The 25,136-nt window shown below is 37.6% G+C and overlaps 1 protein-coding gene and 1 pseudogene across 1 annotated transcript in view; both read left to right on the top strand.

The window, feature by feature from the left end:
* LOC141492918 (leucine-rich repeat and guanylate kinase domain-containing protein-like) overlaps window positions 1–14,333 on the top strand; it is a 39,651-nt gene extending 25,318 nt beyond the window's left edge. Inside the window, exons 5-6 of the mRNA XM_074193662.1 lie at window positions 4,213–4,349; window positions 11,402–14,333. Coding sequence (XP_074049763.1) covers window positions 4,213–4,349; window positions 11,402–11,547 — 283 coding nt within the window. The 3' untranslated portion in view covers window positions 11,548–14,333. The remainder of the gene's footprint in view (window positions 1–4,212; window positions 4,350–11,401) is intronic.
* A 3,773-nt stretch (window positions 14,334–18,106) lies between these two features.
* On the top strand, window positions 18,107–24,887 carry LOC141494133 (bromodomain-containing protein 9 pseudogene; annotated as a pseudogene).
* The last annotated feature ends 249 nt before the right edge of the window (window positions 24,888–25,136 follow it).

The following is a 25,136-nucleotide window of genomic DNA, read 5'->3' as shown; positions in this document are numbered from 1 at the left end:
CTCTCTGTCCTGGGAAGCTGCTAATTAATATTTCTTTATCAGCTGTTGGAACCATTATCTACTGCCACTGGTGGAGGGAGGAAAAGGTACTGTGAGATTACCCCAGGCTGACTTTCAAGATCTTTTCTTCTCAACTCAGCCTTCTTCTTCAAAGGAAAGGGTTATTTGGGGTGGGGGTAGAGGTAGATGAATTTCATTCCATTCAGGATCTGTCCCTGGACCACTTGGGTCATTGGGTCATGTAACCTGCAGCTTCAATAAGGTTCAAGAGGGAACCCTTGGGGACATCTGACTTGACCAACTTTGCCCCTGTATTCCTGCTGCCCCAGGAAGGTTTCCTGTTCTCACACAATGGACACGGGTAATCAATATGCAAACCCAAAGACCAACTAGTAAAGCAAAAGCAATGTGGAAGAAAGGTCAAGGAAGGAGTACCAATGAAAAAAGGGATTAAATACAAAGAAGAGGAGAGAGAAGAAAGATATTGGCAAATAGACGATTTAAATGACAATGGATAGTAGGTAGCTGAAAAGCTGAATGAGAGTGATGGGCCAGACTAGGAGAAGATAGAAAAAAAGACAGAAAACCCATAGGAATCTCTCTGATGATTTGGGGCACTAGGTTTATAGATCCCAGGTTTGTCAGTTTATTCAACCAGACCAATCCTGTCACACTCTCTGTTCCATTTAAATGCTACTTTTTCACTTTTATTGTCCTAGTGCTGGTTTCCCAGGAATATTACTTCCATTTGTGACATTACTGCTATAAAACTATCTATCCTTTGACAATATTGTTTCACCTAAAATTATGTTTCCATGGACCTATTTAATGACACTGAGATTTGTTCTACTGGATGGATATAAACTTTTTCTTGGGGACTTATGGGTGTAATCATTACAAACATCTGCTATATCTTGCTATATTTGATAATGTTATAGCTCTAAGTTTAAGTGATATAGGGTATAGGATTGAATAGTTATTGACCCCAGGAATTGAGCACCTAGGTGGTGCAGTGAATAGATCTCAGGGCCCAGAATCAGGAAGTTCTGAATTCAAATCTAATCTTGGACACTTGTGACCCTCAAAAAGTCACTTAACCTTGTTTACCTCAGTTCTTTATCTGTAAAATAGAATGGAGAAGGAAATAGCAAACCACTCCAGTATCTTTGCCAAGAAAACCCCAAATGGGGTCTGAAAAGTCAGGCATGACTGAATACTACCACTACCACCCAAGGTATTTCCAAACATATGCAAGACAGGGAAGCTCTGGTGATTCCTGGTCTGAATATATTACCACAAAAGTCCCTTCATTTTGATAATAATTGTTGATTTTTATGTAAGGGTGTAGGTAGGCTCAATGGAGTCAATCAAATCACCTACATTTCTCTTAGCATGATAATGTGGGGATGGACTGATTTGATTATTACCACCAAAAATATAGTTTTACTCAAGGTCCAGAAATCACAACCAAATTCCTTAGTCAATATGAATTTACTTCCTGTACAATTTCACTCCATTTCATCCAGGGACTTTCTGCAACTTCTAAATTTTATCAAGAACTTTTTATACCTGGTCTAAATTAGCCTTTGATTGGTTGGTTGGTTGATTCAATAGAAGTATATAGGCCTTATTCACACTTAGTGCCTACTTCTGACTTGTTGACGACTCTTCCTAGAAGTAGTCTCTCCTGTTATGAGTAGGACTAAATAGACTAGGTCATTTGATTGACTCGACCCCTCCCCCAATCCTTGTATTTATATAGTACTATAAAGTTTGCAAAATAAACATTTTATCTGTCTTCATGACAAGCTTATGAGTTAACCCAAGCTAAGTCAGCTAGGGGATAGAGAGCCAGGCCTAGAGTCAGGAAGCTTCAAATTTGGCTCCAGACATTTCTTGGCTTTGTGACACTTTCCCTCTTCTTCTGTTTCCTCATCTATAAAAATGGTAATAAAAATATTATCTTCTTCTCAGAGTGGTTGTGAAGCTCAAATGAGAGAATAATAATAAAGCATTTAATACAATATCAGGGACATAGTAAGTTCTTCATAAATTTTAACCATTATTATAACAAGAAAACTGAGATTTAGAGAGTCTAAGCAATGTCTCCTCTGATTCTGTGTCTGACATTTCTTTCCATGAAACCAGGTTGGCCCTTCTTTTTCTACACTCCAGAAGATGTAGCCAGATTAATCATTCAAGCTGACTGTGGATGGGATTTACTGATCATGAAACTAGTTTTATAAAGTGCTTAGCATCTGTTTGTAATTTAACAACTCAACTGAAGTACAGAGTCTCAGACTAAACCTCAAGGCTGAGCTAGGTTTTCACATTATAAATTTTGAAATGGAAGAGACTTTGGAAGGAGGGGTTGAGTCAACCCCCTCCCAAATAGTCCCAGAAAACTTTAAGAATTTGCCCATATTCACTCAAATATTCATGTGACAGAAATAGAATCGGAACATTAGTCCTCTGCTTCTAATCCATTCTTTTTACTGTACTTTTGAAGTGAAAGACTGACTATCCAGTGATAAATGCTTATAATGTGTTAGTCTTATTGTGAAATGAAATGTTCTGTTCCTCTTAGTAAAGGTATGTTCTCTCCTACATAAGGCTCTCTTATAGCTTTCCATTATTTCATCTGGTATTAAACCCTGAAACCAGGAGGCTCCTGTACTGCCATATTCTTTTTTTTCTTTCTCCAGACCACTCTCCACTATTCTTCAAGTTATCCCTCTCACTTCAAAGCTCTTTTCACAGTCATAGGCCACCAAATTTCCTCCATCCCCTGAAATTTCACCTCCTCCATGAATGAGAGTGAATAAATCTGGAACCTAGGACAATGAAATATGCTCAATCATAGGATGTGGGTTAGATCCTCTAACTTGGCTCTATCCCTTTTGGCATCTTCTGAGACAGCTATCTTGCTCCTTAGATGGCAGAGAAGGGAGTAATATAATTTATTCCACATTGGGTCCAGCAAAAGTATCATGCTTAATTTTTTTTAGGTTTTTGTCAAGGCAAATGGGGTTAAGTGACTTGCCTAAGGCCACACAGCTAGGTAATTATTAAGTGTCTGAGGATGGATTTGAACTCAGATACTCCTGACTCCAGGGCAGGTGCTCTATCCACTATGCCGCCTAGCCGCCCTCTTAATTTTTTTTTAATCATGGTACTAAACAACCTTATAATACCTAGGCAATTGAAATGCAACAGGGATGCATTCCACAACAAAGGCATCACTTTATGCAAGTTAACCAGATGCTAAAAATACAGCTTTGTATCTAAACACAGGAATATTAATTTTTCTCTTTCTAGTAAAAAATAAATGCTGTTGTTGTTCTTCAGTTGTTTCAGTCACGTCCAATTCTTTGTGATTCCATTAGGGGTTTTCTCAGCAAAGAAACTAGAGTGATTTTCTATTTTCTTCTCCAGCTTATTTTACAGAGGAGGAAACTGAGGCAAACAAGGTTAAGTGACTTTTCCAGTATCACACAGGATGTTTGAGGACAAATTTAAACCCCGGTCTTCGGTCTTCTTGACTCCAGGCTCTGCACTTTATCTTCTGCACTACCTACCTGTCCATAAATAAACATACTTGCATTTATTATTCAGTAAGCTTGTACACCTTCCTAACCATTGTCTCTTACAATCTTTTGCTTCTTTAAAGGCACTACTCAAAGTCATCCACTACACAAAACTTTTCTAATGGTTCTACTTGTGAGCCTCTCTCCTACCCTCACTTACCTTGTATTTACTTTTAATTTATTTTGTGTTTGCTTAAATGCAATTTTTGTCTAGAACCTCCATACTAAGAGGTAGTGTGACTTGATGGTTAGGGATCTGGCCTTGAAACCAGGAGGACCTGTGTTTAAGAACTCCTTCTGACCCCTAATGACTGGATGAGTCTCAGTAACCTATCAGCATTTTAGGCAACTCTTCTGACCATAAGTTTGCAGAGAAAGTATTGACCTGCATGGGAAAAGGAGTGTCTTCACCTGGAAGTTCCTTACACCAATGAAATCTCAAATCTGATTCCTATTCTTTATGGGAAATTTGCTTTCCCCAATAGAATGTAAACTCCTTGACCATTTCATTGTTATTGCTGTGTATCCAAATATTAATAGTGCCTGAGTATATAATAAGATAATGCTTATTGAATGAATAAATATTCAATATCAGGGCATTCATTTTTCTTTTTTTTCTTTTCAGTTACAGAGAATCATTTATTTTATCTAAAGCTCCTCCATTATCAACATTGGGTCATTTAGGTAAAGAGACTATGGAGAGTCAAGCTCCTGTAAATTCAGATCTATCAAAAGCTTTTCTTTTAGCAGAAACAACAAAAGGTACGAATTTTATAGTTTTCCTTTGAACTTTTAAAATTCAAATGTATGTTTCAAATGAAACATGAAATTTGAAAGTATGTTTTAAAAACCAATAGGATAAGAAATCAAACTTAATGCTGCTAGTAATTATTAAGTCAATAAGTTAATAAATATCAAGTGCCTACTATGAGTCAGACACTGTATTAAGTGATGCACTAATCAAAGAATAGATACATTATTGCTAGACCTACATTCACCAAAATCCAAAGATCAAATTGATCAATCTTCCTAAAACGAAGCCCAGCTTGTGTCACTACATGATTCAGTGCCTTCTCTGGCTCTTCCTTGCCTGGGAAACAAACCCAAACATTTTAATGTAGCATTCAAGGCTTTCCATCACCTAGCTACAAGCCCACCTTTCCAAGCTTCTTCAGTACTTCTCCTCATATATATCTGAGTATGTCACCCTCTGTGACATTCATGTTTCTGATGAGCTCTTGGACCATCTCTGCCTATTGACATTCTTCCCATCCTTTCATACCTTTTTCAAATATCCTCTCCTTTTTGGTTTTTTTTTTTTTTAGATTTTTCAAGGCAATGGGGTTAAGTGGCTTGCCCAAGGCCACACAGCTAGGTAATTATTAAGTGTCTGAGGTTGGATTTGAACCCAGGTACTCCTGACTCCAAGGCCCGTGCTCTATTCACTGCGCCACCTAGCCGCCCCATGTCCTCTCCTTTTTTGAAGACCTCCTGATTCTCATTAGTCAAATAGTGTCCTATCCTTCATCTGATCCTATAGTCCTCTGTGCTTTGATAATTATTTAAAAGTATAAAGTGCCTTTTAAGTATTTTACTTGCATTTTTATTTTCTCTTCAGATCTGTATTATGTTTATTTATATTTGTATGTATACATATATATTATATATATATATCTTTTTACTCATATTAGATTTTAAGCTTCTTGAGAAAAGGTGCTATTTTATTTATCTTTGTATTTTCTCAGGATCTAGGCTGGTATAATTCAATATATAGAAAGCATTTAAGAGCTATTTGAAAAAAGACTGAATAAGTAAATGCTTCCACTTAAGTTTTCTTTCCATTATTCATTATGGCATGAAAGTAATCTTACACCCTTGAAAGGCAAGTTGTACCAGTTTCAACTAGAAAAGCTTAGAATACAGATTTAGAAACAAACCTGTTTCCTCTCTGAAAACCAACCTAATTCAATTGAGAAGTCAGACATCTGTAAGTTGGTCATCAGGCAATGATTCATTTGGCCATAGTAACTCATGGAACAAAGAAAAATGGATCCCTTCCCCTTTCCACTTTGGCAGTGATGGTGGAAGAGTGATGAAAAAGAAGGTAGAAGATACTAAGACATTAACCACAATGCAAAGATTGAGTTGATAAACTGTTGCAAAATCTCAACCAAATTGCTATTGGAATTCTTACTCTGAAAGAAATAAAAAGAAGAAAATACAACAAACTTTCCTTGAGGGAAGGAACTTTTTTTTGTCTTTGTATTCCTGAAATTTAGTACACTTCCTTGGACATAGTAGACACAAGCAAGTTTTTGTTGAGTTGAGTAGAATTAAATCAAGAAGTCATGGGGGCGGCTAGGTGGCATAGTGGATAAAGCACCGGCTCTGGAGTCAGGAGTACCTGGATTCAAATCCGGTCTCAAACACTTAATAATTACCTAGCTGTGTGGCCTTGGCCACTTAACCCCATTTGCCTTGCAAAAACCTAAAAAAAAAAAAGTGGGGGGGAAGAAGTCATGGAAAGATGGATCACAAGTTCTCCTTGCAGTGGCAAATTAAAGGACTTGTTTGAGTTGACTTTATCATATACCCAAAGGCAACAAGAGATGTCTTACCATAGGACAGAATGAATCATTTTGCCCTGTAAGTAAGAAGACTATAGCTTATGTGCTAACATTCATCTTTTTTGAAAGATTCAGACAGCTAAATTCTTTGAAAAATTCTACCAAAATCCTCCAAACCAATTCAACATCCACACTGATAATTAGAAACTTTAATACAAACAAAGGCAGAGGAAGGATAATAAAATACACATGTGGTTTAGGATTAAGAAATTGGAAGAGGCCAAAGAAAAAGACCAGAGGGTGTCAAAACTCTTGATACTTTGGTCACATTGCTTCTAATTCTAGGATTGCCAAAACCAGATTAAAATGTATTTAGGAAATATTTGACAAAATAAATAAAAATACAGTAGAATGTAGATAATTAATTTGGTTTTCTAAATGTCTATATAGCCTGTATAGGTAGTCCCATTTCTACTTGAGTTTGATACCATTGTTGTAGACTGGAGATGAGCAATGCTTTCTTCAAGAAGAGAGTAGAAGGCCATTGAGTACTGAAGAGCAGCAAAGAAAAGATTAAATTGACTATCTTTTGAGGAGGAGATCTGTGTGATTTGGCTGACTTACTGTTGGAGGATGAAAGTACTTGACAATCCTTAACAGGATGCAAGAAGAGCAATTACAGTTGGTGTCTGCAAAGCCCTTCAGGGTTCACAAAGCACATTATCTGTATTATCTCATTTGATGTCACAACTACTCTGAGAGCTAGGTCCTGCAGGTGCTCAGAGAAGTTCTGTTACTCACAATCATACAGATGATAGGTATTCTAGGCAGGATTCTAGTCAGCAAATATTCATTAAATTTCTACTATGTTCAAGGAATGAAACTAAGTATTGGGGATGGAAAACCCTAAATGAAACTGTCCCTGTCCTCAAGGATCTCATGTTAGAATGGTGGTAGGCAGATAGGAACAAAAATAATTGTAATACAAGGTAATCTGGACAGAGAGAGAGAAAAAAACGGGGGGGGAGAGAAGAGAGAGAGAGACACAGAGACAGAGACAGAGACAGAGAGACAGATGAGAGAGGAGAGTACTAGCTACCAAAGGGACAAGGAAAGACTATTCAGAAGGTGCCTGAGATGAATCCTGAAGGTAGATAAAGATTCTGAGAGGAGGAAATATGATAGAAATACAATCTAGGCACAAGGATGTGAAAATCTACAGTGGCAGATGTACTATTGAGTACAAGAACCATTTTACCCATGGTCTTCAATTCTCTAAGCTAAACATTACCAGTTCCTCCACCCAAATTTCACATGATATTATCTTAATGTCAGTTGCCTCATTTGAACATGCTTTCTATAGCTCATCCGTGTCCTTCTGAAAATATAATCCTCATTGAAAAAGATGATATTGGGGCGGTTAGGTGGCATAGTGGATAAAGCACTGGCCCTGGAGTCAGGAGTACCTGGGTTCAAATCCGGTCTCAGACACTTAATAATTACCTAGCTGTGTGGCCTTGGGCAAGCCACTTAACCCCATTTGCCTTGCAAAAACCTAAAAAAAAAAAAAAAGATGATATTCCAATTGTGATCAGACCAGGACCACTTTATTTGGACTGAACATTATGTCTTAATACAGAATATGAATATAAAGTAACTTTTTTAAGCTAATTTCCCTAAGATTGATATTGAATTTATATGTCAATAAAATACCCACATGAACTGTTAGGAAGCCATTTTCTTCCATTTTCTATCAGTGAACTTTATTCTTTATCTTCATTAAATTTAATTTTTATTAAATTTGACCCATTGTTTTAATACTTAAAAATCTCTGGGGATCCTGCTATCTCATCCAACATTTTAGTTATTCTTTTTTTTTTTTAGGTTTTTGCAAGGCAGATGGGGTTAAGTGGCTTGGCCAAGGCCACACAGCTAGATAATTATTAAGTGTCTGAGACCGGATTTGAACCCAGGTACTCCTGACTCCAGGGCCAGTGCTTTATCTACTGCGCCACCTAGCCGCCCCACATTTTAGTTATTCTTTAGTTTTATGTATCCTGTAAATCTGACAAGCAATGCCATTTATGCTTTCATTCATGTCATTGATAAAAATGTTGAGAAGTACATGGTCAAAGACAAATCTATTATATAATTCACTCCAAAATGTCTAAATTGACATTAATTCATCAATTACCAATCTCTTCAGATCCCATGTTGAATCCACTGTACTACAGTTTACTTAAATCTCCATGTGATTCACTTCTCATCATTTTGTTTGTAAGGATAGTAAGATATTTTGAACACAGCATTCCTTTGATGTACCACTTACAACTATTCTGTGTAAGTAATCTAGTTACTTAGTCATAAAAGGAAGAAAGGATAGCATTTATCTGGCTCTTCTTGAACACCAGTTAAATTTCTATATTAATACATTCTTGAATTTTTCCAAGATTTGAAGAATCTATAGTTTCCTTCTTTTTAAAAAAAGGTGGGGGAGTGGCATATCTTTAATCCTTTTTTGATTCCTTTCATTCTCCATAATTTTTCAAAGATTTCTGTCTGCCACTTTTCTTAGTATTCCAGGATGTCATCCATCTTAGCCAGGTGGCTTTCACTGATCACCAGGACAGATCTAATAACAAACTGTCATCTTCTTTTCAAATAGCTCAGGTTTCAACTCCCTGTTAACCATTTTTTTCTCTCTACCCCAGTTCAAAGATCATTTTGCTTAGAAGTTAAAAGAAAAAGAAAAATGGATAGTTCTGCTTTCTTGCAGTTTATCCCCATTCACCCATGTCAATGTTTCTATCCTTTTGATCCTCATCACAGCTCCAATATCTTACTAGCAGTTATTTTTTTAAGAACCCTTTTCCTGGGGCAGCTATGTGGCATAGTGGATAGAGCAACAGCCCTAGAGTCAGGAGGACCCGAGTTCAAATCCAGCTTAGACACTTAAAGCCACTTAACCCCATTGCCTTGCTAAACGCCCCCCCCCCCAAAAAAATGTCTTGAACATTCATCACCAACCTTCCTCCTTCTGGGTGTTAGCTGTCTTGACACTATCCTGATAGGACTGTATCACCCTCACATTCAAGTTTTGTTCCCTTCCTTTGCTTCCATTGTTTTAAAATTTTGAGTTGGTCAATGAGCTCTAATTAGTCTCTTTATATGATTTCTCCCTTTTTTCCCCTCCATTAGGCTTTTTTTTCAGAACCTTCAGAATTTTATTTTAGAGAGATTCCACTATAGCCTCATTCTGATTTTCTCTTTTAAATCCCTTAACTGAAATTTGGGTGACAGTATGAGAATGCTCCTTATGTCCCTAAAAATCTTCATTTCCTTGCTCAGGATTTTGCAGTTTACAGCAATGCTTTCTAGATATCCTTGGGTGAGATAATTTGCTTGCATATGAATTAAAATACATACCTCAGCAGATATATTTATTTTTAAATTTCTGTCAAGGTTACAAAAAGCTTTGTGTCAGTGTTAGGAGTCACCAATCATTTCTTGTTTCATCTTTCTCTTTAAGTGGTAAGACCCTGATAGCACTCGTGGATCAACATCAACAACCCTTGAAGGTCAAGAAACCACATCCTCCTGAGGGTCTTCAGTCCTGTCCACTCAGGCAAAGCTTTGTACCTGTAACTATGACTTAGCTTTGAGTGCTCAATAAATGGTCCTTCCTTTGCTTCTTTTTAGTATATTCTCCTACCCTCTGACCTTCTGGCATGGCTTATGATTCCCCTTTCCTTTCTAAAAGTTTTTTTCTTCTTTTTTTCTGCCTAAATTTCTTCCATTTTTTTCAAAGAAGGATATTTTTTTTTCATTAGAACCTGAAGAGTAAAGATATATTATTCTCTAGGATGAAAAGTATCCTCCTCGTTACAGAGGTATCTTTAGGGGACATCACATTGCACAGACTACTGGGCATGAGTTCAAATGCAGCCACAGATATTGCCCAGTTGTGTGATCTTGGGCAAGTCAACTTCAGTTTCCTCAGCTGTAAAATTAAAGTAATAACAATAATACCTACTTTCCAGGGTGGCTGTGAGGATGAAATTTTATGTATGTATATATATACATTTTTAAAAAAAAATAAATAGGATAATGCCTGGTCCATAGTAGGTGCTACATAAGTGTTTATTTTTCTTCCCCCTTATACAGCCACAATTGCTTTAGTTTACAGGTATTCTTTGAAGGGTCACCAGATGATTACCTACCATATTTGCTAGAAATGGCTTCTTCGGTCTTTTGTCATTTTTTTCTGGTGGTCTTTATGACTAAATATGATGGCAAGCTCCCCATTTTCCACATCTGTTAGCTCAACCATAAATCTGAACAAGATTTACAAGCAGTGACTTTCCCACCTTTTCTCACTATGTGAAGGTGTTCTCTTCATCAGCTGCCTTTGATTGGCAATTCCTACTTCTCTGCCACAGTCTTATACCTTTGAAACTCAAGCACCTCCTTGCTCCACTGTTTTCCACCTCTCAGCTGAGATAGAGCTAATCCTTCTATTATATCCTTCCAAATTATAAAGACACATCAGAACTCATACTTTCATAAACAAAACTAGGAACAAGAGAATAAAGTTACGACAAAACAGAGATTTCCCTGTAATTTTAGCTTTCAAAAGTAGAAATGGGAGGTTGCCCAGGGAGCTGCTACATTCACCCTCCCTGGAGATTTCCAAGCATAGGCTTGGATGAACATCTCCTTGTAAAGGATGTTGTGAAAGAAGATCCTTGTCCAGGTATAGGTTGGATTAGAACAGCCTCCAGGACTGCTTCCATTTCTGAGATCCTGGGATTCTGTGATCTTGCCAGTCTTGTACAAATGTCCTTGGTTGCTTGTATTACTCTCCAAGCCAGTACTTTTCTGAGGAGGGACTTCAAGGTGCATGTCTCTAGTGGTTAGAAGGGGAAGGGGATATTGAGGGGAAAGAAAAGGGATGTGATCATTGGCACATTCCCCTGGTTGCCACAAGGGACCAGAATTAATGGTGGCGAGCAATTGGAGCTTGGCATCTCCTTTCTGAAGGAGAGCAAATGCCTAAATACTCTCTGGAATAATCCATCCCTACATGGACATGATGACTTTCACATGCTCTTTAGCTCAGTTTTTATTTATGCTTTACAGTTTGCTTTGAAAAAAATCTATAATGGCTTCAGTCTTGTAAAACCCTCATTTTCCTCATCCTACAGACTGATGGGGGTTAAATATATGTTTGTTTTTTTGTTTTTACAGAGCAGTTAAATAAAACTTCATTTGACTCACCTGATAAAAAGAACAAAGCAAAACCTGTTGGATACCAACCCTCCAAACAACCAGGTTCCAACATCAAAGTTGTCCTCCCTCCCATACCACAATGCCGAAAATATGCCAATGCCTAATGTCTGCCTTCAAGAGGAAAAAATTGCTTCATTCATGCCGAAGTCCTCTATCTAACCTGGCTACTGATTCTAACTTTATCTTCTCCAACCAGATGCCTACAAAAGAAAGCTCCATGAGTCTTTAGTACTCTCAATCAGTCTCTTTATAAGTCTTTGAATAGCTTCTGTCTTTTCAAAAGAAAAATGTGATTTATTTTTAGCTTCAAAAAATGACATTTCAGTTTTCTCTATAGCTATAAATGATTTCCCCAGCTGTTTCTTGCTTTGAAATGTCACAGAGAGCAGAAATCTCCTAAGATCCATGTGATGATATCTTCATGGTGATTTTAAAATATTTTTAGGACTAAACTGGGGGCCAGCCTTAAAATTTTTCCACTTGCCCCTTTGTAATATTGGTAGACTCTATAATGAATTATTGTGGTGTTTAGATTAGGAAAGGATTGGGGAATTACACATTATTTGTGGCTAACAGACACCAACTATCTCTTTCAAAGGGAAGCATAAAAAATTCTCCATTTCAAAGCATTAATATGAATTTCTTCAATCTGATTTTTGTTTTAAGTTGTAACCATTGTTCCCTTGAATCACTTCAACAATATTAGTAAATAAAAGTTACTCTTTTCAAGTTAGGTATTTTTTATCATTAGTTAAATATGATAGTCTAGTAAAAATGATTTTTCAACTCATGTTAATCTTCATCACTGTTAATAGCAAAGGAAAAAACTTTTATTTCTGTAGAGAAAATCTTAAGTAATTAACAGATTCCATTGGTTTTTGTTTTTCCAAATGTCTTTTAAAAGTTGTTTTTACAATCAGTTGCTTCTTTTGTGTTCTTGAATGGAGATTATACACATGGGAGTTCCTCTCACATTTCACTTAGATTTGCAACTCAATGTCATGGATCCTTTTGGGCTTTGCAAAATAAATTATACTGTCAGTAATACATAAGTTTTCACACCATTTGTAACTTTTCCCCACACCTTGATTGAACTTCTCAATAGAATCCATTGTTTTAAATTAGTTCATTAACATTAAATCAAATTAGTAATTGTTAGAGAACATATGATAATGGTGCTGGCCTTCTGTTTAGGGAGACTCAAAGTCAAGTTTAGTTTAATGTGGACTAGCTTCATGACCCTGGGTGGGCAAATCATATAAACTTTCAGTGTCCCAGACAGTACATGAAAAGTTGCATAATTTTTGGCAAATAACTTCAGTTGTCAATCTGAAGCAGTACAGAAAATGTCCCTGTCTAGACAAGGCCATAGGGCCATCCCCATAAGTTCAAATTGCACAAATTCTAGTGTAATTTTTATACCTCTTGCTTGTCTATATTTTCCTATTGATTGCAAATGGTTCCAAATACCAAAGAATTTCAAGAATTCATCTTGTGAATAATTGTTTCAATTAAAATAAGTGGGTTTATATGACATTTTACAAATTTAAAATCTATTAAATAGCATTCCCCATATTTTACCAATACCATAAAAGTTGATGTTCATGATGATATCCTCAAGCATAGCAAGCTTCTAAAGGACCTTCACAGAACAGATTTAGGCCCAATGTAAAGAAAACATTTCTTAGCAATTAGAGCTATCTCAAAATGGAATGAACTCTCTTGTCAAGTAGTGGCTTCCGGGGCAGCTAGGTGGCAAGTGGCTAGAGCACTAACCCTTGCGTCAGGAAGACCTGAGGTCAAATCTGACCTCAGATACATAATAATTACCAACCTTGGGCATGTCACTTAACTCCATTGCTTTGCCAAAAAAACAAAAACCAAGAAAGTAGTGACTTCCCTTTCATATAAGATCTTCAAGTCATGGCTAGATTACCATTATTGAAACATTATAGATGGGTAGGTTAGTTAGAACATTATAGATGGATAGGTTAGTTAGTTAAAAACAATTCTGTGTTTCTGAATAAAGAGAAATGAAATTGTGATCAATATAATATAATATAGTTTCATTATAAATCCATTATTAAGTGAATTTTCTGATGTCTTTGAAAATTAATCAACTGTATGTAGTAATTCACCATACCATATCTAACAAACATTTATAAAGTTCTTATTTTGTATATGACATTATGCTGTGTAGTAGGCATACAAAAATAGATGCAATACAGGCCTTGCTCTCTGGAAACTTCGAACAAATGAATGGGAAGAATGTATACAAAAAACTGACAGAAAGGGAAAGGATGGAAATTCAACGGAATAATCTGAGAAACTGAAGGATCACCTTCATTTGGGGATATCAGGTAAAATTTCATGAAGATAGTCCCTAGTAAAGACTTTTGAGAGGTGGGGGAGTGGGAGACTTCAACAGTCTGAAACAGGGCAAAAATCTTTTCCAGTTTCTGAAAATGGCAAATGAGATGATGATAAGAGGGCATCCTGAGAAGGGGGTAAGAGAGGAATCTAGTTTGACTAGAGACCAGATAGTGGTGAGCCTTGAGTTTCAGGATCAGCAATTCATATTTTATTTGTCATCAGGGATCTACTAAAGGTTTTTAAGTAGACACAAGATCAGAGCAAGGCATTGGGCAGTAAAATGTAAAAGGTGGGTTGGAGGGTGCAGAGATTGGAAGCAAGAAGACCAGTTCTAAAAGAATTATAGTCTTGGCAAGAAATTAGGACTAAAATTTGATCATTTGTGGTGAAAAGATAATTTGAATAGAGGCAGATTGAACAGCATTTGGTTGCTCATTGAATATGTCATATAGTCACTTAACCCCATTGCCCTAAATAAATAAAATTTTTTTTAAAAAAAAACCATAAAATTAAAAAAAACAATTTGGAAAAAAGAATATGTGGTATAAGGGAGAAGAGTCATCTAATTGTGGTCCTGGGAACTGGGAGGATGGTGATGTCATAAGAAAGAAAATTAGGGAAAGGGCAGATTCTTTGAAAAATGAAATATGGATTGTTTAGTTTGTCATATCTGTGGAACATTCACATAGAGCCATCCCATGGGAAGCTAAAAATGGAAGACTACTGAGGTTTTTTCCTATTTGCACATATTAAATTGGTTATCCTGGTAACTACTGAGAGTGAAGAGTGTGTGTGTGTGTGTGTGTGTGTGTGTGTGTGTGTGTGAGAGAGAGAGAGAGAGAGAGAGAGAGAGAGAGAGAGAGAGAGAGAGAGAGAGAAGAGAGCGTATTCTGTTATTGCCTTCAAAACACTCTCTTGGGTTCTTCTGACTTCTTATTTAAGTGCATTGCCTAACACCAAAGAAGTTCTCCCAAGTCCTTTAATTCTCACTTTTATACTCATGATTGATATTAATAAAGGCAGCCTAGGTGCATTTATAAAAGGTTTCTGCTCTACTGGAGAAGCTTGAACATTTTAAAACTATGGTTGTTTAGAATGGAAAATTCTGGGCAGGTTTGAATGCCTGGAACTATCACAGATGTGGTTTCATCTTTCACAATCAGGACCAATATTGAGGGGCCAACCAAGCCCACCAACTGCCAACCAGCTGGCCAGCCTATCTGAAGTAGTGGGGAAACCTTAGGAACAGGAGGCAGCATGTGCCAGGCAAGTAAACCACCACCACTATCTTGGCTACCATTTCCCCTCTGAACCTGATGGAGACAACAGCCCAAGATCTTGTATCCAAGAACCTTGAGAATAGGAATGCTTCCAGCCCAATGTCTATAGCCATCATTCTGAGAATTAACTCCTGTGGAGATGCCACTTCACAAACTGCTCCTTCTGGTCACATCAACTAAAGATCCAGAAAAGAAAGTTCTGGACACCAAAGACTTTTTCTCTGTCAAATGATTCAACGTTTGAAATGAGTTTGACTTTAGTGATATAAATGATACGAAAGAAGGGGCATTGCCTTGTGCTTTGCTCTTGAACCTTAAGGACCATGAGGATTTTCCATTTGACTTGTAGCTGAAACCTGCTTGGCTCCCTTAGAGCAGAGCTAACTTTTGAGAGCAGAACTAACTTTTTCCCCACTTGTATCTCTGGCACTTCACACAGTGCTTTTACATATAGTGAAAGATAAATAAATGAATTCTTCATTAATTCATTCATATATAACAAACAATTCCTCAAGGATTTGTTTTGAAGGTTTTGAGGGTTTGGGTTTTTTTTGTTTTTTGCAAGGCAATGGGGTTAAGTGATTTTTGCAAGGTCACACAGATAATTATTAAGTGTCTGGGCCTGGATCTGAACTCAGGTCCTCCTGGTTCCAGGGTTGGTGCTCTGTACTACCTAGCTGCCCCCGAAAAGGTTTTTAAAGCCTACCATGCCCTCCTCTTTGAAACCATAACTGAAGAATCATGTTCAGTTTTGTGGGACCAGAGTTGAACACATGAAGATGAGTCTTCCTGATTCCAAGTCCAGAACCCTATCTACTGTGCCACCTAACTGCCAGACAAATAACAGACCCCAAATAAATCCTTGGTTATTGATTGATTGATATGGAAAAGAAGTAGGCACAGAAAGGTTCCTTCCAGTTTAGTCCATGTTTGTATTCTCTGAAATTAAGTAGTTATATATCTCAATAAATAAAGTTTTCAGACATTGGGAAAGGTCTTAATTTTGTGATGTTTGGACCAGGGACTTTGTTTTCTTGCCCCCCTTTTTTTCTCCCATTCCCAACATCCATTTCTAGGCAATTGTCCTGCTCCACTTGGCATGCCAGCAACCAGAATTCTCCAAGGATGCTGCTCAGGGTTGGCATCAATATGTACTAACTCGGCAACTCTTCCTCAGGTCATCTCTTGGCGCTGAAGTGTAGAGATGCCTGGAGCAAAAACAGATGGAACCTTTAGGATCCAAACAGATATACATATGAAGCTTACATGATGGCTTTTTAATGCCATTTCTTTCATGGGAGGGAGCAGGCACATTAGAAAAAGTGTCATTAACAGTAAACCTTTGTTTCAAGAGGCAGCGAACTTGTACTCCCAGATAAATGACAGGTTTTTTTAAACAAATAATAAAAAAAGACCCTATTGATTGGTTTTGCTAAAAAATGTGCTACTACTTTAATCAGGGCAACCAGGAGTTACAGTGGATAAAGCACCAGACCTGGAATCAGAAATGTCTAAGTTAAAATTCTAAGTTCAGAAACTCACAGCTATATGACCCTGGATAAGTTGCTTAACTCTGTTTGCCTCAGTTTCCTCAAATGAATTGGAAAAAGAGATGGCAAACCACTTCAGTATCATTGCCACACATCCCAAAGCGGGAGGAGCACAAAGAGTTGGAAATGACTAAACAACTACTCTAACCAATACAGATCTCTCCGTAGAACAAAACTGACTAGCTGGCAGGCTTTCTTTTTCACTCCCTTCTCCCTTCTGTAGAAAAGGAGGAGCTGGTTCTTCCCAGACCATTCCTATCTTCTCTCGAAGATAGGGTCAATTCAGGGAATAATATTCCTTTTGGTTCCTGCTCTCTCCATCATTCTCTTTGCTTCCAGGTTGAGTCTGGGACTCCCATATTTGAAATTATTCATCTCAGTCTTGACTGGGCTTACATTTTTTAGCTTACAGGCAAATTGGTTTCTTCCAGGTGGCTTCTTTCCTCTTGTGTTTTAAAGAAAGATTATCAATCAATACAGATTATTAATGAAATCATAATAGTCTCCAATTCAGAATGAATTCTCCATCATTGGACAGTATTTAATATATATATGGGGACAGTTGAGTGGCATGGAGTCAGGAGAAATTGAGCTCAAATTTGCCTTCAGAAACTTGATAGTTGTGTGATTCTGGGTAAGTCACTTAAACCTGTTTGCCTCAATTTCCTCATCTGTAAAATGAACTAGAGAAGACAATGTCAAATGACTCCAGTTTCTTTGCCAAGAAAACCCTGAGTGGGGTCACTGAATGACAACAAAATTCAGTCGTGTCTTACAAGCTATTAATTGAAACAACAAACATGATACATGTATGAATACTCACATACACATTTATTTTGTTGTTGATCGGTCATTTAGGTTTTATATGACTCTCTGTGACCCCAACAGAGGTGGATAAAAAAGAGTGATATCTTGGCAAAGATAATGTAGCATTTTGCTATTTCCTTCTCCCCCTTATTTGATAGATGAAGAACCTAGGCAAATAGGGTTAAGTGACTTGTCCAGGGGCACACAGCTAGTAAGTACCTTGAACTCATGAAGATGAATTCCTCATTCCAAGTCTGGCAGTCTATCCACTGTTCCACCAAGCAGCCCACATATGCTATAAACATAGACATGTGTGCATTTGTATGTAGATATGTTTAAACAACATATACATAAGTGTATCATGTATGCATTGTGGATTGTGTGTGTGTGTAGCATTATCTGTTCATGTACTTAGACATAGGAAAAGAAAGTCGAAAGGGATTCTCAAACTTTTAGGGCTTTTTCTCAGGGGTCATCATTCAAAAAGTTCTTTGTTCCATCAGGAGGCTGCTCCAAGTTGAACCTTCTTATTACACTTAGTCCCCAGCCCCAGCACACACATTCCAAGAGGTCCTCCGGGACATAATTGCTGTGGCCACAACATGTTTTTTTTCCTCCTCATTGCAGCCCAGCCTCTCTCCATTTTCTCAATCATGACCAAAAAAGGTCCCACTAGAGTGCAAAACTATAGCCTCCAGCTGAGGGTCCACAGTGTATCCCTAGTCTCCTGCTGGGTCAGGAAGACTAAGAATGCCAAGATCTTTGGACCTATGGACATATCTTCTGCTTGTGAGAGTTAGCAGCTCTCATACATTCCTATGTATGTGCAGGTTGTGATGGAACAAATGAGATTCCCTCCTCCCACCCCTCCACCCCATTTCCAATTTCCCATTGCCATCCATTTCCTGACACCATTTTTCATTCTTATAGAATTGAACAATGATTTCAGGATGTACCTGAATGGCACATCATTTTCTAATGGCTCATTTGATCTGTCCAAACTTTTTTGCCTTTTTTGATCATTTGCCCACAGTGACAAACTTAAGCAAGTATGTGCATGATTGTTTCTTGGAGTTTGTCACAGTTTAAAAAGAAAGCAAAAGCAATTCTTTTCCTTTCCTTCTACATGGTAAAGGAGGCTACTTGCCAGTGGGGAGAAATATTCCCCAGCATCACCATCCTTTTATTTATTTTTTTTTTGGAAGGAAAGAAAATAAAGAATAGCTAGGTGGTGCAGTGGATAGAATAATGAGACTTTATTCAAGAAGACTCATCTCTCTGTGTTCAAATCTGACCTCAGACATCTGTGAAACCCTGGGCAAGTCACTTTACCCTGTTTGCCTCAGTTTCCTCAACCGTAAATTGGGCTGGAGAAGGAAATGGCAAATTACTCCATTATCTTTGCTAAGAAAAACCCAAATGAGGTCATTAGTAGTCAGACACAACTGAAAAATGATTCAACAACAGAGAGAATGAGGATTGGGTAAATATGGAACATAGACTGTATAAAAGTGGTATTTTGTTGTGGTTCAGAAGATATGGTTTCTAGGGGAAGGTCCTAAGCAGTATGCTAAGATCATTGCATTGGGAGGCAGGAGAACTTGGTTCTAATCTCAGTTCCAACAAAAAAAATATTTATTTGATCTTAGGTAAGCCTTCTCTCTGGGCTTCAGTTTCTTCATCTTTGAAATGAGGAGGCTGGTCTGGATAACTTCTAAGATCCCCATACAACTTTATGATATCAAATGCTGATAGTGGTGGTATATAATGATAATAGAAATAACATGGCATAATGTTGGGGTTCTTCACCCTTTTGGGGTTATGGACCCCTTAAGTAGTCTGGCAAGCTTATGGCCCCTTTCTCAGAATAATGTTTTTAAATGCATGAAATACAAAAGAAACCAAAGGCTACTGAAAATAAAAAAGTATTTTTAATATTTTATTTTCCCAATTACATGTAAAAATTACTTTTAACATTTTAAAAAGTTTTCAGTTCCAAGTTGTCTCCCTCTCTTCCTTGCTCTGTCCCTCAGAGCTCAAGCAATTTTTTATAATTTATACATGTACAGTCATGTAAAACACATTTGCATGTTATTCAGGTTGTGAAAGAAAACACAGACTTCCTCCCACCCCCATACCAGGAAAAAAAAGTGAAAAATAATATGCTTTGATGTGCATTTTGATTCTATCAGTTCTTTTTTCCGGAGATGGATAGTTCTTTACTTCATAAGTCCTTTGAAAGTGTTTTGGACTATGACATTGCTGAGAATAGCTAAGTCTTTCACAGTTGATCATCATACAATATTGCAGCTATTGTGTATAATGTTCTTCCAGTTATGCTCACTTCATTTTGCATCAGTTCATGTCTTTCCATTTCTTTCTAAAATCAATTTGTTCATTACTTTTTTACAGCACAGAAATATTCTATCATTATCATATACCAAACCCTGTTCAACCATTCCCCAACTGATGGACATCACCTCAATTTCTAATTCTTGACCACCACAAAGAGTTGCTATAGTTTTGTGCAAATAGGTTCTGCCTCCCATCCCTGCCTTTTTAAAATTTCTTTGGGATACAGACCTATTAGTGGTGTTGCTGGGTAAAAGAATATGTACATGATAATTGCCTAACTGTATGATCTTTGGCAAGTCACTTAAACCCAATGCCTTGGTTTAAAAAAAAGAAAAAGAAAAGAATATGCACAGTTTTATAGCCCTTTGTTTCAAATTACTCTTCAGAATAGAAGTTCTCCACATCTTCTACATTTATCAGTTTCCTTTCTGATATATTAACCAATTGATAGATGTTGTTTAAATTTGCTGTTTTCTAATCAATAGTGATTTAGAACATTTTTCCATAGGACTCTAAATAGCTTCAATTTGTTCATTGATGGCAATGATGGCAAAATCCAAAGCTTCCTGTTCAATATCCTTTGACCATTTATCAGTTGGGATATGACAAATATTCTTATAAATTTGACTCAATTCTCTATATATTTGAGAAACCAGGCTTTTTTTTCTTTAGGTTTTTGCAAGGCAATGGGGTTAAGTGGCTTGCCCAAGGCCACACAGCTAGGTAATTATTAAGTGTCTGAGGTCGGCTTTGAACTCAGGTACTCCTGACTCCAGGGCCGGTGCTCTATCCACTGTGCCACCCAGCCAACCTGAAACCAGGTTTTTAAAAGAGACACTAGCTACAAAAATTTTTTTCAGCTTACATTTTTTTCCATTCAAGATCACAAAGTCCCTTATCTGATTCTAGGTCAAGAATTCCCAGAACAGTGGATAGAGTGCAACCTTGTAGTCAAGAAGACTGGATATTAGTCCTTCCCCTGATGCTTTACAGGAATGTGAGCCCAGACAAATCTCTTCTGATAACATTCTGCGTGTAACTATGGACAAATCACTTAACCCGTCAGAGCCATAGCAACTGTCTGTGATCCTAAATTACAGGTAGCTAGATGACTATATCACCAGTCCTGGAGTCAGAAGCACCTGAATTCAAATCTGACCTCAGATACTTGCCAACTATGTGATTCCAGAAAAGTCACTTAGCTCTGTTTGCCACATTTCCTCAAGGAAAGAAATGGCAAACCACTCTAGTATCTTTGCTAAGAAAATGACAAACGGGATCACAGGGAGTCAGACAGGACTGAAATGACTCAATAACAGCAATAATCTGCAACGGTGGAATTCCTCACAGTGATGAAATCCAAAGTCTAGATGCCTTCCTCCCTCTTCCCCCTCCCATTCCAATTGAAATAACATTTATATAGGACTTTACATCTCTTGATGTTTGTAGCTGTGCTGTGAATCAGTAAGAGACAGGTCCTTTAGGCTGGTGAGTACCCCACAGAGGTGTAATCTTCCCATTATCCTGCTACTGGTAACAATCAGCTGTTGAGCTTGCCATCCCCTCTAACCCCCATGAGAGTTAGGGCTTGTCAGCCACTTTCCCTATATCCACTTGGGAAGATGTCTTTTTGAATCCATAGGCAGAACTTTGCATTTTTCACTATTCAATTTCATGTTGGTAGATTTGGACAAACATTCTTATTCTTTAATTTTTAATTTTTAATTTTATTTTTATTTTTTAGATTTTTTCAAGGCAATAGGGTTAGGTGGCCTACCCAAGGCTACATGTCTGAGGCTAGATTTGAACTCAGGTACTCCTGACTCCAAGGCCGGTGCTCTATCCACTGAGTCACCTAGCCACCCCAAACATTTTTATTCTTTAAGAATGTGGGAGGGATAAAAATTTTAAAAATAAAATAAATTTTTTAAATGTTTAAACATTAAATTAGAAAAAAGAATGTGGAGAGGGTGGCATTCTGATTTGATCATCCAATGTTAATTGCCCCTCCCAGTTCCATGTCATCTACATATTTCATAAGTATGTGATCTATTCATTGAGCATGTATGGCAAAGATAAAAATGTCAAATAGAACAGAATCAAGGACAGAATTTTCTAATATTCTTTAGCAGTCATCCTCAGTGACAACTTACTTCCTTCTAGAATAATAGTTAACATTTATATAAGGTGTTATGATTTGCAAAGCATTTTACACATATTTATCTCAACTGATCCTCACAACAATCCTTTGAGTCAGATGCTATTATAAACTGAAGTTGAAAGAGATTAAGGGAACTGCTTAAGGTCACATAACTAAGTAAGTATCTGAAGCAGGATTTGAACTCAACTCTTTCTGACTCTAAGTCTAATATTCTCTCCACTATGCTATCTAGCTAGCTTAATAAATGTGGTCCATTTATAAATGGAACTAGGAAAACAAGTTCAAATTCAGCCTCAGAGGTTTCCTTGCTGTATAACCTTGGGCACTCTGTCTGCCTCAGTTTTCTCATCTGTGAAAGGGAGATAATAAATAGCACCTGCCTCTGAGGATTGTTGTGAGGATCAAATGCAATAATAATTGTAAAGTATTTAACACGGTGACAGGCACATAGTAGGTGCTATTTAACTGTTAGACTTCTTCCAGTAGTTATTTTTTATTTTTCTAATTATATATAAAGATAATTTTCAACATTCATTTATGTAAAGTTTTCTTCCTCCCACTCTTCTCTCCCCCTCCCCTAGAATAGCAAATAATCTGATATAGGTTATCAGGTACAATCATGCTGCACATATTTCCATACTAATCACTCTATGAAAGAAGAATTATAACAAAAAGAGAAACACCATGAGAAGGAAAAAAGCAGAAAACAAATTTAAAAAAGGTAAAAATATAGGCTCTCTGCTCCTTGCACAAGAAGCACAAGACTGAGTGGTGATCATTGTACAACGATTATGTAGACAAGCCCTTGGAGAAACCATTGAAATTAGTCCTTCAAGGGGAGGCTAGGTGGCATAGTGGATAAAGAACTGGCCTTGGAATCAGGAGTACCTGGGTTCAAATCCAGCCTCAGACACTTAATAATTACCTAGCTGTGTGGCCTTGGGTAAGTCACTTAACCCCATTTGCTTTGCAAAAATCTAAAAAAAAAAAGAAAAGAAAAGAAATTAATCCTTCAGGTTGGAGGAAGTGAAGTTATTGAGCTCTCAGGATCAGGCCACGATTCTAGTTATTAGGATGACAGATCAGATCATGAGCGAGAACATCATAAAGAAAAGAAAAAGAAAAAAGAAATCTGAGAAGGAAAAACACCTTGATAATGAGGAAAGGAGGAAAAGAAAGGAAGAGAAAAAGAGGAAGCAAGAAAAGGAGCATTGTGACACCGAGGGAGAGACTGATGACTTTGATCCAGGAAAGAAAGTGGAAGTTGAACCACCTCCAGATCGACCTATCAGAGCATGCCGAAGCCAACCTGCTGAAAACCAGAGCACCCCCCCCATCCAGCAATTGCTAGAACATTTTCTTCATCAACTCCAGAGGAAAGATCCTTATGGGTTTTTTGCTTTTCCTGTCACGGATGCAATTGCTCCTGGATACTCCATGATAATAAAACATCCCATGGACTTTGGTACAATGAAAGACAAGATTGTAGCTAACGAGTACAAATCAAGTCACAGAGTTTAAGGCAGATTTCAAACTGATGTGTGATAATGCAGTGACTTACAACAGGCCAGACACTGTGTACTACAAGTTAGCCAAGAAGATACTGCACACAGGCTTTAAGATGATGAGCAAACAGGCAGCTCTTTTGGGCAATGAAGGCACAGCTGTTGAGGAACCTGTCCCTGAAGTTGTTCCTGTCCAAGTAGAAACAACCAAGAAATCCAAAAAGCCAAGTAAAGAAGATATTAGAGCTGAAAGGGACCTTGAGAGACCATCTAGCCCAGCCCCATTTGTCCAGGCAGGACTATATTCAGACCATCCCAGAAAGATACCTGACCACCATTTTCTTAAAAATCTCCAGAGAAGGAGACTCCACAGCCTCCCTTGCTCCATATTTGAGCCAGAAGGAAATGCCTGCAGCCTGACAGACAGCACAGCAGAAGAACATGTGTTAGCCTTGGTGGAACATGTGGCTGATGAAGCTCGGGACAGAATTAACAGATACCTCCCAAACAGCAAGATGGGCTACCTAAAAAAGAATGGAGATGGGGCTTTACTGTACAGTGTGGTCAACCTGTCAGATCCTGAGGCAGAAGATGAAGAGGCTCATCCAGTGGACCTGAGTTCCCTCTCAAGAAAATTGCTCCCTGGTTTTACTACTTGAGGATTCAAAGATGAAAGAAGAAACAAAGTCACATTTCTTACAAGTTCAGGTACTTCACTTTCAATGCAAGATAATTCCGTATTCAGTGACCTGAAATCAGATGAAATGGAACTGTTATATTCCACCTATGGAGATGAAACTGTTATACAATGTGTCTTAAACCTTACAGGAATTTGTGAAAGACTCTGGGAGCTACAGTAAGAAAATAGTGGATGACCTACTGGATCACATCACAGGTGGTGATCATTCCAAAATCATTTACCAACTGAAGCAGAGGAGAAATATTCCAATGAAGCCACCAGATGAAATTAAGATTGGTGACTCAGTTGAAGAAAATAACAGTTCTGTTTTGGACTTTATGTCAATGAAGTCATATTCTGATGTCTGTCTTGATATTTCCATGCTCAGTTCATTGGGGAAAGTGAAGAAGGAGCTTGACCATGATGATAACCACTTAAACCTAGATGAAACTAAGCTTTTGCAAGATCTTCATGAAGCCCAGACAGATTGAGTGGGCTCCAGGCCATCTTCCAATCTTAGCTCTCTTTCTAACACTTCAGAAAGAGATCAGCATCATCTGGGAAGACCTTCTTATCTTAGTGTTGGAGAACAGCAAGACATGTTCATGACCCTTATGAATTCCTTCAGTCTCCAGAACCTGCAACCTCTACTAATAATTAATCTGATGGATATGGATTTTTGAGGGGTGTGTGTTTTGCTTTTTTAAATAATTGCATGTACTGCTTTTATAAAGTTTGTCAAGGGACAAAGACTTCCACTTTATCCTTTTTGGAATGAGGAAAGCAGCTGTATTATACTGCCACAGGGGATGGGGAGATTGTCTCCATGATATCATGTCAACACACCACATACAGCAGTTTTTGTATATAGTGTAATAGATGAATCTTGGATAGTGAAGATATATGGTGTGTTCTACAGCCAGGTTTATAAAGGTATGTTTGATCAGTTTCTGAGCATCATGATTTCTGTCCTAAAAGCTGTC

Source organism: Macrotis lagotis, chromosome 7, assembly GCF_037893015.1.
Source record: "Macrotis lagotis isolate mMagLag1 chromosome 7, bilby.v1.9.chrom.fasta, whole genome shotgun sequence".
In the NCBI taxonomy this organism is placed as follows: domain Eukaryota; kingdom Metazoa; phylum Chordata; class Mammalia; order Peramelemorphia; family Peramelidae; genus Macrotis; species Macrotis lagotis.
This window is presented reverse-complemented; position numbering and strand designations above follow the sequence as displayed.